The sequence below is a fragment of the Sus scrofa genome, chromosome 13 (assembly GCF_000003025.6).
Source record: "Sus scrofa isolate TJ Tabasco breed Duroc chromosome 13, Sscrofa11.1, whole genome shotgun sequence".
Classification (NCBI taxonomy): Eukaryota; Metazoa; Chordata; class Mammalia; order Artiodactyla; family Suidae; genus Sus; species Sus scrofa.
The window spans coordinates 198091454-198110520 of NC_010455.5; the positions used below are offsets into that span (position 1 = coordinate 198091454).

The following is a 19067-nucleotide window of genomic DNA, read 5'->3' on the forward strand; positions in this document are numbered from 1 at the left end:
TATATCTTTTTGTCTATTTTTATTTTTTATTTTATTTTTTTAATTTCTTATTTTATATTTTTCTATTTTTATTTTTTTGGGGGGCTGCACCTGCAACATATGGAGGTTCCCAGGCTAGGGCTTGAATCAGAGCTGTAGCCACGGGCCTATGCCACAGCCACAGCAACACCAGATCCTTAACGCACTGAGCGAGGCCAGGGATCGAACCTGCATCCTCACAGTTGCTAGTCAGATTCGCTAACCACTGAGCCATGGGATAGGATGGGAACTCCCAGGATATATATATTTTTTAAACTCAGGAAATATGCAAAAAGTGGGGAAGCAGTCACTGGACATATTTATAAAAATATGCATAGACGTGAATGTGTATGATAAAAATGCAATCCAGCTAGAGGTCTTTCTTCACCCTTCTTTATTGATGTGCAAGTATATGCACCCAGGGTTCTTCTCACACATAGAATTGAGTTGTGTTCTCTACTACAGCACTGGTCTAGAGTGTTTATGCTTCACTAATTGTACAAAGTTAGCTAAGAGACGATATCAAGCAGAGACAGCGCTGAGATGAGGTCGGCAGCTGTAGCTCCAATTGGACCCCTAGCCTGGGAACCTCCATATGCCCCAAGTGCAGCCCTAAAAAAAAAAACCAAAAACCAAACAAACAAAAAGGCAAAGATCTTGACATCTGGCGGAATTGAAAGCCCTCTTATGGCCTAACTGCAAGTTCGCTCCCGACTCTGCTACTGTGGCTGAGCCCCTCCAGCCCCCTACCAAACAGCCCAGGCTCAGCGCCTGCTCACCCCTGAGTCGCAGGTTTCAGTTCCCTCCCAGCTGGTGGAATTGCTCAAACAAGCCCATCACATCCTTCCGGGGGGAACCAGGGGCCACCCCCACCCTCTGTTGGGTGCCTGCCTCCCGCAGCCCTGCTGGATCCCTCTGTTCTGGGTGTGACCCCCAGGTGCCCCGCCATGGAATGCTGCATCCCCTTCCCTGTGATCTCATTTGTCTGTCCTGTGTTGGGTGTTGTGTGTCATCCATCCCCATAACCCTGGGGCTGGAATGTCTCAGGGTGAACAAGGTGAAGGGGAGTTGATTAAAACAGAGAAGCAAGGGGTTGGAGGGATGCAAGGAAGAGGTCACGAGCCAAGAATGCAGTGGCCTCTGGAAGCTGAAAAAGGCAAGGATTCTCCTCCAGAACCTCCAGCATGAATGCAGACCTGGTGACACCAGTTTTTTTTTTTTTTTTTTTTTTTTTTGGTCTTTTAGGGCTGCATCCATGGCATATGGAACTTCATAGGCCAGGGGTTGAATCAGAGCTACAGCTGCCTACCTACACCACAGCCACAGCAACACAGGATCCGAGCCATGTCTGTGACTTACACCACAGCTCACAGCAACGCTGGATCCTTAACCCACTGAACAAGGCCAGGGATCAAACCCAGGTCCTCGTGGATACTAGTCAGATTCGTTTCCGCTGAGCCACGACGGGAACTCTGAGACACCTCGATTTGAGAAATCTGATCTCCAGAACTGTAAGATAAACTTGTGTGGTTCAAGGCACTGCATTTGTGGTAATTTGTTCCCAGCAGCCATAGGGAACTTATAGATCTGGTTTATCTTCTTCATGGCATCTCTCAGTATTAGAAGTTATTTAATACTTAAATAAGTTTAAATTTATTTATTTACGTGTTTACTGCCTAGCACCTCTCGCTAAGAGTGGACACGGTGTTTCCATCACCTCATCTCCAGCTCTGCCAACAGTGCCTGGCACTTCTGGGTGCTGAATAAATACTTATTGAACAAGCCTTAAATGACTTATAACAATAGCGCAATGGCCTCTGTGTGGTATTATCTGGGTTTCTACTCTGCTACTGGTTTTGATTATCATGGGAAGCCTGATTTTTAAAATCATAATAACTCTATTTGCTTATTTTTATAACAAAGCTTTGCACCAAGAGTACTGCATCCTTGGAAGGAAAAAAAAAAAAAAACTCACCCAAATTCATAGCCAGTCGGCCCAGAGTTCCCTAGTGGCTCTGTGGGTTAAGGACGGCATTGTCACTGCTGTGGCTCTGGCTACAGCTGTGGTGCAGGTTTGATCTCTGGCTCGGGAACTTCTGTATGCCACAGGCAGGCATAAATGCGTCATAAAAGAGGAGCCGAGAGATCTGTGTTTGAGTCAACATAGCTTGCAGCATACAGCAAAGGGATGGTTTGCAGGGAGCTCAGGTCCACTGGAGGCTGATGGCCCACAGGGGGCGCACAGGCTGCCCCAGAGGTGCCGGCCTTGGGCAGTCCACGTGGCACTGTGAGTCTGGCCCAATGGAGACATCATACCTCCTTTTTGAGGTTACACCTTACACCTCGGTATTAGTTTTCTAATTATGAATTACCACCAACGTGGACATTTCAAACAGCACACAGTTTTCACCTCACAGTTTCTGCAAGTCAGGACCCAGGTCTGCCGTGGCTGGGTCCTCTGCTCAGGATCTTACCAAGTGAGACCCCCTTGAGGTACAAGATGTTAGCCAGCACTGCGATCTCACCCAAGGCTCAGAGTTCTCTTGCAGACTCACACTGTTCTTAGCAGAACTCATTTCCTTGCAGTCGTAGAACCAACATCCCCTTTTCCAGCTGGCTCTTGTTGGAACTGCTCTCAGCTTCTAGAATCTGCCCTCAGGTGCCTGGCACAGAGCCCTCCTCTCAAGGTTTCCCTCTCCCCAGCCAGCAGGAAAGCCCCCTTGCAGCTTCTGGTCTCCTTTAAGGACTCACCTGATTAGGTCGGGCCCACCTAGGAGAATCGTCCTTTGGATTAACTCAAAGTCAGTTGAGTAGGATGCAGAGTTTTATCTGCAAAATCCCTTTTGCCATATAAAGCGGTATCTTCATGGGAATGAGAGCCCAGCATAGTCACAGGTCCTGCCCACACTCAAGAGGTGCCGGTGAGAAACCTAAGTTTCTCCATCTGGGCCAGTCCGCCCCTGTCCCCAACCCTCCACCCATATTCACAACTACCTCCCCAGCAATCCCATTCTCTCCAACCCCAGGAGGCGCAGCCACAGCTGGATTTCAGCTAAGCCCGGGGAACTCTCTTATGTCCGGGGACAGGGGAACTATCTCTTCAGACCAAGGCTGGCCTCCTGCTGAGCCCCCTAACCTGCCCAGCTCACCTCTCTGCCTCCTCTCCCATCCTCCTGGCCAAGTCAGCATCATGCCTGGATTCCCTGCTTTCTCCCTCTCCTCCGTGCTCTCTGAGTGTGTACCGCTCAGGATGGGCAGCAGGGGGCGCTGGCCGTGGCTGGCAGCAGGAGACTGACGCTCAGCCACATTCCAGGCTGGGCATTGGGCGCTCAGAGGAGGTGGGCTGTGCTTCTGCCTGAAGTTTTCTCTCCCCAGCCTGGTCTTTGGGGGGAGCCCCGGGGCGGGGGGCAAGCGCATGGACGGGGGCTTCCCTGTCGGCCGATGAGCACACCTCCCCCTGCATCCCTGTAGTAGAGGTGAGGCTGGAGGTTGTGGCAGAGTGGTCTCTATTTGAAGGGGGGCTATATTGTCCCTTTCTTGTTTCTGGACACACACACACACACACACACACACACACACACTGCAGTGTTCACATCCTCAGTGGAAGCTTCTCTGCAGGGCAGTCTGGGGAACTTGGCTGAACTCTTTCTATCTCTTCCCTCTGAGCACACTTCCGCTGGGTGAGTCCCCTGGCCACCTCATTCTGGGTCCTTCACGACAGGCCACGGGGCATGTCTGTTTGGCAGTGTACCGGGGTCCCTTGTCCCTGGCTGCCAGTTTCCACCCGCCTGCAGGTGAGGGCCCTGAAATCTGCAAGGCCGGCACTGCGCCCCCTACAGGCAGGCCTTGCCTGGCGCCGTGACTCTCCTTCCTTCACCTCCCCTTTCCCTCCTCCGGGTCTCCATCACCTCCTGCAGCTGGAAGAGGTTGTGAGCGGGGCTCAAGCTCCTTGGGGTGAGCTTAGAGCAAAGCATGTCCTTCAACGTGCCCTTGCCACAATGCCTGAGTCTGGGCCCTTGGGATCAGGTGGACCGCCCGTTATCATTGCACATACAGCTTCCGTTTCCGGTCGGCCCACCCCACCCCCCCTACTTTGAAGGCCTTGGGATCTTTGCTGCAACTGCCCAAGATCGGGCATTAGGAGTGGGCCTGTCCTCAAAGCCTGAGCCTGTAAGGCCATCTGTGGATGACTTGCTTCTGCCTCTCTAAGAAGCATCACCCTTGGAGCATGGCAGGAGTGTGTCCCCCTTCAGATGCAAACACTTTGCTTCCTGCGGAGGAAGATTTATGCGGTAATTCACGATTTCCATCACTGCCTTGGGGACCCACCTGCTGCCTAGCCCACGTGGGACAACCCGTTGGGGTCATTTCCTGCCCTGGGTGTCCAGCCACCTTGATCTGTGGTCTAATTTCCTCCCGGAGAAGAAATCCAGTAGTTTCTAGTATTTGGGGCCCAAGGCAAAGGGCTGCAAATCAGCACCTGTGCTTCTTTTGGTCTTGTTCTGAGAACTGCGTAGAAATTAATAGCTTTGGCAAACTTGAATGGAAGGGAGTGTGTTTGGCACGTTGGTGTAACTAGCCAGTGCCGAGCCAGAGAGAGTGTAGACAAGGAGGTCAGAGATGAAGGGTCAAGGCCAGGACCAAGAGGGCTTCAGAGTTGGGTGAGGATTTTCGATTCCATTGTAAGTCCAGGCTGGGGGTGGGGGGCAGGAATTAGCTTCCTACTCCTGCTGTAACGAATTAGCACATGCCCGATGGCTTCATATAGCATTTATTCTCCTTCAGTTCTGGAGGCCGGGGTCAAAACCAGTCTCATTGGGGAGTTCCCATTGCGGTTCAGTGGGTTAAGGATCCAGTGGTGTTTCTGTGAGGATGTGGCTTCCATCCCTGACCTTGCGAAGGGGGTTAAGGATCTGGTGTTGCCAAAAGCTGTGACACAGGTCAAAGATGTGGCTCGGATACAGCATGGCTGTGGCTGCAATGTACGTCGGCAGCTGCAGCTCCAATGCAAACCCTGGCCCGGGAATTTCCGTATGTCAGAAGTGGGGCTGTAAAAAGAAACAACAGCAGCAAAAACAGCTACACTGGGCTGAAGTCCAGAGGTAGGCAGAGCCATATGTCTCTGGAGGCTGTAGAGAAGCATCCTCTTTCTTGCCTAGTCCAGCCTCAACAGCTGTATGTCCTGCATGCCTGGGTTCACGGCCCCTTCCTCCATCTTCAAAGCCCACTGTGGAGCCCCTTCAAATCTCTTTTCTTTTTTTTTTTTGTCTTTTTGTCTTTTGTTGTTGTTGCTATTTCTTGGGCCGCTCCCGCAGCATATGGAGGTTCCCAGGCTAGGGGTTGAATCAGAACTGTAGCCACCGGCCTACGCCAGAGGCACAGCAACGCAGGATCCGAGCTGCATCTGCAACCTACACCACAGCTCACGGCAACGCTGGATCGTTAACCCACTGAGCAAGGGCAGGGACCGAACCCGCAACCTCATGGTTCCTAGTCGGATTCGTTAACCACTGCCCCACGACGGGAACTCCCAAATCTCTTTTCTGTCTTCATCTGTCTCTGCTTCTCTCTTATAAAGACTCTCGTGATGACGCTTCGGGCCCACCTGGATAATCTTCCCACCTCCAAATCTTTGTATTTTTATTTATTTATTTTTTTAAGGCTGCACCTGCGGCATATGGAAGTTTCCAGGCTAGGGGTTGAATCAGAGCTGCGGCTGCCAGGCTGTCCCACAGCCACCACAGCAACGCCGCATCCTTAACCCACTGAGCAGGGCCAGGGATTGAACCCGCATCCTCATGGATACTAGTTGGGTTCATTATCACGGAGCCACAGTGGGAGCTCCCTCATGTCCAAATCTTAATCACACCTGCAAAGTTCCCTTTGCCCTCTAAGGTCATAGCCACAGGTCACAGGGATTAGGACCTGGAAATTTTGGGGTTCCACCATCCAGTCCATCAAACAAAAAGTCATGGCAGGGGGGCAGAGGTGGCAGTGAGAAAGGGCCTGGCAGGACCTGCTGTATTGTCAGCAGGGTTCCTCTGGTGATGTGAACGAGGACTGGAGGACAAGGGCAGGTGACCGCGCAGGAAGCTCTGCGTCACCCCAGGCCAGAGACCTTGGAGGGCCGGGTGACCTGAAGGAGGGGGACTCCGCGTGTGTTTTGAGCACAGAGGTGAGCATATTTGCTCATGGATTGGAGGTGAGGCAAAGAGGATGGTCAGGCTGGACCCAGGGCATCTGAGCTGAGCTGGACGAATGGTGTTGCCATGGACGGGGGTTCAAAAAAAAAAAAAAAAAACAGGGAAGGAGGGACAGGTCTAAAGGTCCGGTGTGGAAATTAAGATGAAAAAGGAAGTTTGCATTTGAGCACATTTTGTCTAAATGAAAAGCAAAATGTGGGGTTCTCATTATGACTCAGCAGAAACGAACCCAACTAGTATCTACGAGGATGTGGGTTTGATCCCTGGTCCTGCTCAGTGGGATAAGGATCCAGCATCGCTGCAAGCTGTGGTGTAGGTCTCAGATGTGGCTCGGATCCTGTGTTGCTGTGGCTTTGGCGTAGGCTGGCAGTTGCAGCTTCTATTCAACCCTAGCCTGGGAACTTCCATTTGCTGCAGGTTCAGCCCTTAAATTAAAAAACAAAAACAAAACCAAAACAAAACCAAAAAGCCGGAGTAGAGAACAAAATGAAGTTTGCTCAGAAATCCACCTTTGGAGACTGGCTGGCAATTCAATGGAGGTCAAGGTAGGGTGCTCTTTCCAGGCACACAGGGAGCCCGGGACTCTGCCTTCCCCACTGTGAGGGTGTCTTGATCTACAGTGGCTGCCCCTGCCCCTTGCTCAGGCCCGCACAGCCCAGGCAAAGAAGAGCATCCTCAGTGGAAGAAGCCATTGACTCTGGCCATGCCGAACTTGGCCATGAGGGACCTTGGGAGAAGCTTCACACCGGGCCCTGAGACCCTCACAAAGACAAGCCAAGCTCTTCCAAGGTCAAGTCTCTCCTTTTATAGCCCCTCTTCTGTTTCTTCCCCCACCCCAACCCCATCATCTCCTGACCCCTGGCCTTCCCACTCCCAGCTCTGAGCACAGATTCTTCACTCTCTTTTTGACCTTGAAGCTTGGCCACCCACCAGGAAGACCCTGATCTTTCCAAGAGGGAAGCCCCGGGCCCCAGGACCCCAGGATATCTTGCTGACCTCATCTGGGAGCTAATGGAGCCCCATCTAAGGGGCATCTTATTACTCTGCTTTCCCGTTTTGGAAGGGGGAACTCTTCCCATTCTTTTCCTAGTGAGCCTACAGGGGTTTAAAAAAAGAAAAAAAAAAAAAAAAAAAAAAAAAGGAAAAGAAATACATCCACCCAAAGGATAACCTCTCAATAGGTTCTGACCCCAGACTCGGTTCAGAGACATCGAGCAACTTCAGGGAGAAGGACACCTGTTTTGGCGAAGCCGCAAGTCCTGTGAGGGGGAAATCCACCAAGAATCGGGATCAGAGCAGCTCTCAGCCGAACAGAAAGACAAACCATTGATGACATTTGGCAGAGAAAACTTCAAGTAACGGATTTGAGGCTAAAGCAGCTCAGGGTCCGGGTACAGTCGGTTTAGGGAAGCAGCAGATGGGCAGCCAGATACCAGAGGAAAACGAGTCATACCTGGGTGTGGTTTTTAAGCCCGTTTCCCTGTCTGTCTGCCTCCTGGATTTGGCAGTTGCCCGGCATCTCTCACTAGCCTTAAAGCTCCCTGAGGAGGTCCCGTCGTGGCGCAGCGGAAACGACTATGACTAGGAACCATGAGGTTGCGGGTTCGATCCCTGGCCTCACTCAGTGGGTTAAGGATCCAGCCTTGCCATGAGCTGTGGTGTAGGTCATAGACGCAGCCCGGATCTGGCGTAGCTGTGGCTGTGGTGTAGGCCTGCAGCTGTAGCTCCTATTCAACCCCTAGGCTGGGAACCTTCATATGCCAAGGGTGTGGCCCTAAAAAGACAAAAAGTAATAATAATAATAAAGCTCCCTGAAAACTCGGACCAAACCCAAGCTAGGCAGGGTCTGCTCACCCCTCAGGTTTCATCATCCACCTTTTTTAATGTTTATTTTTTGCTTTTTAGGGCCTCACCTGCGGCATATGGAAGTTCCCAGGCCAGGGGTTGAATCCAAGCTGTAGCCTCTGGCCTACACCACAGCCACAGCCACACCCGATCCGAACTGCATCTGGGACCTACACCACAGCTCACGGCAACGCTGGATCCTTAACCCACTGAGTGAGGCCACAGATCGAACCTGCATCTTCAGAGTCTATATCAGGCTCTTAACCCACTGAGCCACAACGGTAGCTCCTCACTGTCCGCCTTCACATCTTTTCTCAGGCAATCTCCTAGTTTCCCAAATGTGAGTGGTCCCTTGGGCTTCCTGGGCCAAAGCTTCCAGTTTCTGATATTAGCAAAGGAAGCAAGCATCAAACTGAGGTGGTGGGGCGAAGGCTCAAACCACTTTTCCCAACTTCATGTTTATTTCCATGGGAACACTTCACATTGATGTCTTTATGGGTGTGCAGTATTTTAACAAAACAAAAACAATTGTATGTCACACTACATACAATTTAGTCTAGGTGATGTCTTTCCTTTTTTTTTTTTTTTCTTTTTTTAATTTTAAGGGCCGTACCTGTGGCATATGGAAGTTCCCAGGCAGGGGTCCAATCGGAGCTGTAGCTGCAGGCTACACCACAGCCACAGCAATGCAGGATCCAAGCCACGTCTGTGACCTACATCGCAGCTCAGGGCAAGGCCGGATCCTTAACCGCCTGAGCAGGGTCAGGGACTGAACCCACGCCCTCATGGATACTAGTTGGGTTCGTTACCGCTGAGCCACAATGGGAACTTCTGTCTTTCCATTTTTGATTATTCACCATGAAGATATTTTAAGGAACATCAATATACCTACTTGATGGTCCCTCCACAAAGCAAGTTTCTTGCTTTTTTCACCAGAGATCTGCCACCAAGACCAAAAACTAAAGCTGGGACTACTTTTACCTCATAAAAAGCACAAATTCAAGTTAACTCAATTAAAGAAATTATTTGGGAGTTCCCGTTGTGGCTCAGTGGTTAACAAATCCGACTAGGAACCATGAGGTTGTGGGTTCGATCCAGGGCCTTGCTCAGTGGGTTAAGGATCTGGCATTGCCGTGAGCTGTGGTGTAGGTCGCAGGCACGGCTCGGATTCCGCGTTGCTGTGGCTCTGGCGTAAGCAGGTGGCTATAGCTGCGATTGGACCCCTAGCCTGGGAATCTCCATATGCCACGGGAGTGGCCCTAGAACAGACAAAAATAAATAAATAAATTTAAAGAAAGAAAGAAATTATTTGGCAACTTAGCCTATGACAAAATCATATAAAAATAATAGGTTTTGGAAGGCATATAAACATGCAGATGTAACTCACTGTTTATAATGGTTGTTGATGAGCTTCTATTGCTTTTAAAGTTATCTCTCCATTATTCGTGGTGCTTAAATTTTTAAAAATTTCTGAGACAAAGAAGGATGAGCATTTGTGTAATCTGCAGGAAAAAATGCTTTAGAAGCTTCAGAAATAAAATCGACCTTGCAGAGACATAGCGGTTTTGTTTTATTTTGTTTTTGTTTCTTTTTCTGATAGTTCACTAATTTCAAATGCATCGTGGCAGATGTGTCTCCTTGGTCCGATATGTCACTGCTTCCTGATGAAAGTCTGATGAAAGCGTGGACTGACATTAAAGACAAGCTGAAATGAATTCCATCTGCCAGTTATAAGTGGATGTGTATATTCTTGAAGTAGCATATGGTTGGTTCTGAACATATGAACATTAGTCATATATTAAACTTTAGGGAAATAAATATGACCCAAGTTGATTTTTAAAGTTAACAGATTGTCATGGACATTTCAAGGTCTTCTAGAAAAGCTTCATGGGAATGCTCCCATTCTAATTTTGGACGTTGCTTTGCCTTGCTGTATAATACTGGGTTTTAAGAATTTTATGAAAGCTTTGCACACTTGAAAAATGTTTTTAGGAGTTCCCGTCGTGGCGCAGTGGTTAATGAATCTGACTAGGAACCATGAGATTGCGGGTTCGATTCCCTGGCCTCGCTCAGAGGGTTAAGGATTCTGCATTGCTGTGGCTCTGGTGTAGGCCGGTGGCTACAACTCCAATTAGACCCCTAGCCTTGGAACTTCCATATGCCGTGGGAGCGGCCCTAGAAAAAGGCAAAAAAAGAAAAAAGAAAAAAGAAAGGAAAATGTTTTTACAAGGATATGGTGAGAATCAAGACCTTCCCTCCCCAACTTTTGTCCATTAAGATGAACATTTTGGAGTTCCCGTCATGGCGCAGTGGTTAACGAATCCGACTAGGAACCATGAGGTTGCGGGTTCAGTTCCTGCCCTTGCTCAGTGGCTTAACGATCTGGCATTGCCGTGAGCTGTGGTGTAGGTTGCAGACGCGGCTCGGATCCCGAGTTGCTGTGGCTCTGGCATAGGCCAGTGACTACAGCTCCGATTCAACCCCTAGCCTGGGAACCTCCATATGCCGCAGGAGCGGCCCAAAGAAATAGCAAAAAGACAAAAAAAAGATGAACATTTTTTCCTTCATCCTAGTTTTTAAAAATGAAATCAACTTTACGGAGGCACACTTTACATAAAAGAAGATGCACTCATTTTAAGTACGCAGTTCGAAGAGTTCTGGACGAAGGTATATTCTTGTTTTACTGTGTGTTGTTGCTGCTACTCTTCTTCTGTTACTCCATCAAGAGATAAAACGTTTCCATCATCCGAAGAGTGCTTTCCTGCTCCTTTCTGATCACCCGTCCTCTAGCCAATCACCCTGGTTTGAAAAGAAAATTTTGAAAACCGAGTATTTTTTCTCTTCGTATTTATTGCTCTAGCCCAACACAATTATGTCTCCTTTTCTTTCTCTTTCATTCTCTTTGCTCCAGCAACCTGGCAGTTTGTTGAAGTAAAGCACTGATCTGCGTACTGATTCAACTAACTAGGGAGAGGGGAACATACCTTGTTCTTTTCTATTTTTTTTTTTCTCAGTAACCTCTCCCTCCTCATCCTCTGAAATCTCCATCCATCCATCCACTCACCTACTTACCCACCTATCCATCCATCATCCATTCTTCTACCAACCCACCTATCCATCCATCCATCCAATCTATTATTCATCTATCCATTCACCCACCCATCTATTCATCATCTATCCATCCACCCATCCAACTTTTGTTGAATGTCTACTGTGACCCACAGGCTACCAGGAATTCTGCCTCCATCTGATTTATGTTTAACAGGGAAAATAAAAGGCAGTACATATTACAACAGGGGAGGATGGGACACAGCAAGTGACACAGCAGGACTAGGTGGGAATGGTCCTCCGGGGGAAGAGACATTACTGATGGAGACGTAGGGCAAATATCAGTGAGTGGGGTAATTATTTCAGTAATATTTACTGAGCACAACAGGCTGGGCACAGAGGTAGCTGCTAGTGATTCAGACAGAGGTGAGTAGGGCAGACATGGCGCTGTTCTCACGGAGTGCATAGCATCGTGGGCTTAGCCCAGGCCGGGCTGGGGCAGTGGGATCATATTTTAAGGCAGAGGGAACATGCCTAATGGAGCCTGGGGAACAGAATGAGTTAGAAACACTGCAAGTTCCTTTGCAGCAACATGGATGGAACTAGAGACTCTCATGCTAAGTGAAGTAAGTCAGAAAGAGAAAGACAAATACCGTATGATATCACTTGTATCTGGAATCTAATACATGGCACAAAGGAATCTTTCCACAGAAAAGAAACTCATGGACTTGGAAAACAGACTTGAGGTTGCCAAGGAGGAGGGGGAGGGAGTGGGATGGACTAGGAGTCTGGGGTTAATAGATGCAAACTATTGCATTTGAGTGGATAAGCAATGAGATCCTGCTGCAGAGCACAGGGAACCATATCCAGTCACTTGTGATGGAACATGATGGAGGATAATGTGAGAAAAAGAATAAACAGATATATACATATATATGACTGGGTCATTTGCTGTACAGTAGAAATGGACAGAAACACTGTAAATCAACTATAATGGAAAAAATAAAAATCATGAAACATAAAAAGAAACACTGCAAGTTCCATGGGATGAGAGTATGAAGGTCAGCCAGGAGGGGTCCCTGATGGCCTTGAAAGAGAGCAGGGGCTATAGCAATCGCTTGGCTCTCAGTGGCCGTGAAGAATGGTCATCGAATCCTTAATCAGAATCTTGAAAGAAAGAGAAAGGTTGAATGTGGGCACTGCCTCTCCATCACTCGCAAATAATCTCCTCTGGCTTTCATAAACAGAGCCATGATTAAAATGACCTTTCACGAACAGCAGGGAGGGAGAGCTGAAGAAAACGAGGTATGTGAGAATAAAATCCATCTACCTGCTTGCCATGGAATTTTGGTGAGTCACAAGAGTGAGAATTTCAGATGTGAATTAAAGATTGCCAAGAGTGGTGGCGTCTTTGAAAAAAATTCCCCACATGTCCTACTTTAGAATCAGAAGACAGGAGAATTGGGGAAGGAAAAAAATGTATTTCTTATTTATAGTCCAGCTTCTTTCCCTGTAAAGGTTCTTCACAGGGTTCTTTAAATGCTGTTAAGTATGACATACCCTAGCTGCCAGTTCAGTTTTGCTTATAACATGTCCCTATAGTGTATTTAATCGTTTGCAATTAATATTTAAGAAAATCTATTTTTTAATTTAATTTTTTTTGGCCATACCCTTGGCATATGGAAGGTCCCAGGCCAGGGATCAAATCTGAGCCACAGCTGCTGGGGCAACACCAGATCCTTAACCCACTGTGCCACAGTGGGAACTCCAAAATTCTATTTCCTTAGCAGTGAGTTCTGTGCAATTTCACCTGAAATTAAAGCTCTCTGAAAACCCAAATCTCATGGGGGTGCTCATTTTCACAACAATCTGGAAATGTAAAATCCTAAACGCTCACTGATGGCAGATCAATGTTGATAGCCCGAGTATTAATAGCTGCATGAAATATTATACCTCGCCCATCATTCATCACCTTTTGCTTGGATTTAGCATACATTTCCAGGGACTGATTTTCTTTTCTTGGATGGATGGCTCTAAGCTACCTACCATCAGAGGGGAAATATATTCTCTCAAAATCTATTTGAGGAGCATATCCAATCCATGGCAAAGAATGTATTCTGCCTGAGCTCACCTGTTTGGTGTCCGTCGTTTCGTGTTTTATGGAGCCTTCTCTCTAGCAGGGCTAGAGAGATGCATGAACCCTGGGCATGTGATTTGGGGCCCTTCATTGCCATCTGCCTGGTCACCAGACCGTGAGCATTTTTGGCTTCGGAGCTTCAGGTGAGGCTGCCCCACTCACCTCTCATCAGACATCATCTGTCAGGAGTGAGGCTGGCTATTGACTTGATTTCTACTCGGGGATCTGATGGAGCATCCACCTGTCTTTCCCCACTTGTGAAAGGGGACCTGCTGGAAAGCTCAGTTACCTGACAACACGACTTGACATTACTCCAGGGCTATTTATGAAATCCGGTCCTGGACCAGCACGCTGCCCAATCCAGCTCTGCTCAGTAGTGGCTCCTAGTTGTTCAACCGGATGGCAAATAACAGCACCCCACCACCACCACCCAGGGGGTCCATGATTGAATCAGCGCAACAATCACATTCAGCCAACCTGATGGAACGTGACTTTCCCACCACGTTTAAACTTCCACCACACGTAGCTTTAATCTGTGCAACTGCTCTTGCGGAATGACAGCATGAGGCTGCTCATGCAAGGAAAACGGGAGCACGTGAATTTTCATGGAAAAATGCCTGATGCTGATCTCGATGAAGATTAATGCCATTTGCTTGAGCTCAGCAGATGAACATGGGGTTATTTAGGCCTTTGAGGGTTGGTCAAGAACTCGTCACACTGATGATAAGATTTCCAGGTGAGGTTCAGGTAGAGGCTTAAAAGACAGAGTTCTGAACATAACCAGCCTTTGTAACTTAGTCTCTTCCGTGGACATCTTATCTCTTTTTTCTTTTGGGCTGCACATCGCTCCACTCCCCCCACCCTCATCCCACCCCCGCATGCAGATGTTCTGGGGCTGAGGATGGAACCCAGGCCACGGCAGTGACCTGAGCCACAGCAGTGACGATGCTGGATCCTCAACCCGCCGTGCCACCAAGGATCTTTGACGTCTTTTCTAACAGGAAAGACAACTCCTCAAATTAACAATCAAAAATGTTTAGTGGAGCTGCCTGTGAAAAGGGTTTTCATTAGAATATCATCTCCCTGGACAAGGGAAATATTCAGACTTCTGCTTTCAGCTTTGTCCATTTTCCCCTCCCCTAAGTGACACACGGTTACTGTGGGTGAACCATAGCAAGGAACTGTGATTATTATTTTTTTTTTCCTTTTTAGAGCTGCAGCGGCAGCATATGGAAGTCCCCAGGCTAGGGGCTGAATTGGAGCTTCAGCTGCCAGCCTGCATCACAGCTACAGCAATGCGGGATCCAAGCCACATCTGTGGCCTATGCTGCAACTTGCAGCAATGCCGGATCCTTAACCCACGGAGGGAGGTCAGGGATTGAACATGCATCCTCATGGATACTGGTCGGGTTCTTAACCCACTGAGCCACAATAGGAAGTCCCCAAAACTGGGAGTTTCTAAATTCAAACTGATGAATGAATGTATCCTTCTAAGACTGCAGAATTTGAAGGGGTCCCAGGTTGACCATTAGCAATAAAATGACAAGCGGATAACTTTTCCATAAAGAGCATATTGTGTTGATTTATTACAGAATGCAGTTAAAAAAAATATCTTGAGGTTAGCCTCTCCAGTTGAAAAGCACTTAACTAGGAACACTTGAACGCTATGCAATGGTCTCTCCCTCACCTGCCCCCCATGCCCCACCAAGTACTGTAAACAGGGTTTGGAGAACATTCGGTCAGTTTTCTTGATATGAGCAACCAAATGTATTTGCTCCTTCAAGAAAATCCTCTTCTGCATTTCCAAAGCATGCATTGTTACTTGGCGTTAGGTATTTCAAAGGGACAAATCTTGCTATGGTATTGTAAGGCCAAAACAGAATACCTATCAACCAGACATACACATGACACACCTAGAAAAAAATGACAGATGTTAACCTCATGTGACAGTTCCATCAGGGAGTAATGGGGAAAGGCACTGCATTCTTTTCATACCACCACACACCTACTATCCACTTCACATGCTTTGAGTTCAAGTCCCGTCGATCATTTGAAAGGCGTTTTCTACAACACAGAGTTCACAGGTAGGTTAAAACATCTTTCGTGATTCTTCCACTGCCCTATTTCTCACCCAAGTGCACAGCAGGTATGAATATATGTTACTAGCTTTATTTACAGGTTTATCTCGATGTTTTTGTAGGGTTCAAAAAAATTAGTTATCTCAGCTGATATTTTCCCCCCAAAAAAGGGGTTTTGGCTAATGATTCATGTATCTAAACCACCATATAAAAGAAAGAAATGAAACCAATTTATTGTCTGACCTAAAACATTGAAACATTTCTCACCCACTAAATGTTGGCAGTGAAACTGCTATTCTCTGCATTTGATAAGCGCAACGCTAGCTCGGACTTTCAGATCGACTTCTTTTGCAAAAGCACAGGTTCTAGGTTGCTTCGCAGAGGATGCTGAATGAATGTACTCCAGGTGTTTTCCCACCTGTGTGTGCTGTTGCAAAGACAGTCAGGAACCTGGAAAGGTGGACAGATATTTCTAATGCTTCTCTATCTTCCCCAAAGGTGCAAAACAACAGTGGCGTAACTCTATACACGAACAAAGGTTAGTTCCGAAAATCAGTAATATACATGCACAAACATTAGAACATGGAGGGGGAAAAAAAAAAGAAACACTACAATTTCCACACTGCCTTGTTGTTTTCACAACCTTTCTTGCACCAGATGCCTTGTGGCTTCCCCACGGTGCCTTTTCCTCCCAGGAGAGAGAGGGTCAATCCTGTAGGCTGGTTAGAAATTCTACAAGTCTCTCCCTGGACCCTTTGATCAACCTGCCCCTGGCGAAAACAGAACCTACCAGAAAAGAACAAGTACAAAACACTATCGTTATTGGTTTTCTCGAGACATTCCCAGATGTCCTTGCGGATCAACCCTAAACTCAGTGATTGGCTCAGGACATTCCCGGGAGCCACGAACAGGGACGGATGCGCAGCGTTGGAACCGGAAGACAAAGCCTCGATTCTCTTCTGAGCAACATGAACTGGAATTTCTGCCACAGCGCTCACGGCTGCCGCCTCCAAGGTTGTGACCGGCCACTTCCACAGACAAAGATTCCTTCTCGGGTGTTGGATTTGGAACGCTTCTTCGTCCGGGTCCCAGTTCAGCTTAAGTGGATGGGCGTATACTCTGGCCTCCTCGTCTGGATAATTTTGGGTTTGGGTCTCTTCATTCTTTCCATCTCGTCCTCGTCCTCGTTCTCCTGATCGCTCTCACACACGTGGACCACCACGCTGGGAGTGGTGTCGGTTGCGGCGTGCAATTCATATTTTTCGCCTACGGGGAGAAAATAATTGCAGAGTGACTCAGGCAAGCACCCCAGGGCCAAAAAGCAAGGGCAAATGAATGCGCATCGGAGTCAGCTGGGCTGAGCTTCTGTGGGCATCCGACAGGGGCTGAGGGATGCGGCCAGACACATGCTGGAGTGCTGTATCTTTGGGGCTTCATTATATGGCTCACCACAGTAAATGACTCTGCTTTCAAACACCCTTGAGTTCAGGCAGATGAAAGATATGGAAGGGATGTATTTTCTTTTTTCTTTTTTCTTTTTGGATAGTATTATTTGCCAAAATTTTTAAAAATTTTATTGGAGTATAGTTGACTTGCAATATTGTGTAAGTTTCAGTTGTACAGCAAAGTGAATTAGTTATACACATATCTGTTCCTTTTCAGATTCTTTTCCAAAGGAAGGATGTATTTTATTTTATTTTTTATCTTTTGCTTTTTACGGCCGCACCTGTGGCATATGGAAGTTCCCAGGCTAAGGGTCAAATCGGAGCTGCAGCTGCCAGCCTACGCCACAGCCACAGCAACTCGGGATCCAAGCTGCATCTGCAACCTACACCACAGATCAAGGCAGCTCGGGATCCTTAACCCACTGAGCGAGGCCAGGGATCAAACTCGCACCCTCATGGATACAAGTTGGGTTCATAATCCGCTGAGCCACAACAGGAACTCCAGAGGGACGTACTTTTAAATACACTTAGCAGGTCTACCAGGCCCTCTAAACGACTAAGGGGACTTTGCTGGTGTGATGCAAAGAGCACCTACTTAGGACAGGACACTGCATGAATAAAGGCGTTAGGAAAGGACCTCTTGAGCCTCCTTCCAGGGGCTCCTGCTGAAGTGCACAGCCCATGCCAGGGACAGGAAGCAGGGGGAGGCCCTGCATGAAGACACAGGTGTGCTGGTTGAGCCAGGTGCTCTGAAAACATTTTTGACCACATCATCCTTTTTCATACAACTATCAATCCCCTTGAACCAGGCGTGTCCTGCTCTGTGGTTCCATGTCCGCCTGAGGTCATCAGGTTCGGTCAAGGCCTTTTGGTTTTTTTTGTTTTTTGTTTTTGGCTGAATCTGTGGGCTTTTTTTTCTTTCTGCTTTTTAGGGCCACACCCGTGGCATGTGGAAGTTACCAGGCTAGGGGTCGAATCGGAACTACAGCTGCAGGCCTACACCACAGCCATAGGAAGGTGGGATGCAAACCTTGTCTGCAACCTATACCAAAGTTCATGGCCATGCCAGATCCCTGACCCACTGAGCCAGGTCAGGGATCAAACCTGCATCCTCATGGATACTATCAGATTTGTTTCCCCTGCGCCACAGTGGGAACTCCCACACCTATGGTTTATGGAAGTTCTTGGGCCAGGGATCAAATGCGAGCTGCAGCTGTGACCTATGCCACAGCTGTGGCAATGCCGGATCCTTAACCCACTGTGCCGTGGCTGGAACTCCCAGTCAAGATCCTTATATTCGTAAAAGAGGTGTTGCCTCTTCTCTGCCCCACACGTGAGACTGGCAAGTTATCGTAACTGTATTTGGGTGAATGAGCCTCAGCATGCTCAGGGGAAAAAAATCAAGGTCAGACAGATTCCTCAAAATGTTGGCCAGGATCCCCTTTCCAAATCCTTTTCTACCTGCCAAGGAGTCACAATCCAGAAGGCATGGATATTGGATCATGTTTGCAAAATCTTCGCAGGAGTTCCCGTCGTGGCACAGCGGAAACGAATCCCACTAGGAACCTACCCTCGCTCGGTGGGTTAAGGATCTGGCATTGCTGTGAGCTGTGGTGTAGGTCACAGATGTGGCTCAGATCCCACGTTGCTCTGGCTGTGGTGTAGGCCAGCAGCTATAGCTCCTCTTGGACTCCTAGCCTGGGAACTTTGATATGCCTGGGGTTTGGCCCTAAAAAGAAAAAAAAAAAAAAAAAATCTTGGCAATCTTGTCAGCTGAAGAGAGAGCACAGCTGAGATATGAAATACTATTCAAGTTCATTGCTAACTAGGGGCTAGGTGATCTTATTTTCTAAGAAGGCTTCTCAACCAAGCCTTCTGTAAAGAAGTGGGTAGATTCTAGAGAGTGAGGAATGTTCGCTGGCAGCCCCTCCTCGCTTCTCTAACATCCCAGCAGGTTCCAACCCTCGGCTCCGCTAAGACACCTTGGCTGGGAGGTGCCAGGAAGAGCACTGGCCACCTCCCTCTTGACCTTCACGCCATGATGAGCAATAGGTAATATGATGCTTGCTCTCCACCACAGAGGGAATTTCCATCAGAGCAATGTTCACAGAAATGTAATCTTTTCCATACGAAATTGCTGATGGTCCAAGAAAATAAAACCCTCAGTGAAAAGAACATCAGATTGCTGGTCAAGGAGAAAGCTGATGGTCTCAGCGCTTACTGCCTTTGCTCCACGGATAGGGCAGAAGGCGGGCTCCAACCTCTTCACCCCAAGAGCCCTCCCTGCACCTGT

General features: G+C 48.0%; 1 protein-coding gene across 2 annotated transcripts in view; it reads right to left on the bottom strand.

Annotated features, from left to right (window-relative positions):
• Nucleotides 14803-19067, bottom strand: part of RCAN1 (regulator of calcineurin 1) — a 99472-nt gene continuing 95207 nt past the window's right edge. For both annotated transcript variants that reach the window (XM_005657146.3, NM_001243913.1), the window contains 1 exon segment: nucleotides 14803-16595. In XM_005657146.3, the coding sequence (XP_005657203.1) occupies nucleotides 16423-16595 (173 nt within the window). In that variant the 3' untranslated portion in view covers nucleotides 14803-16422.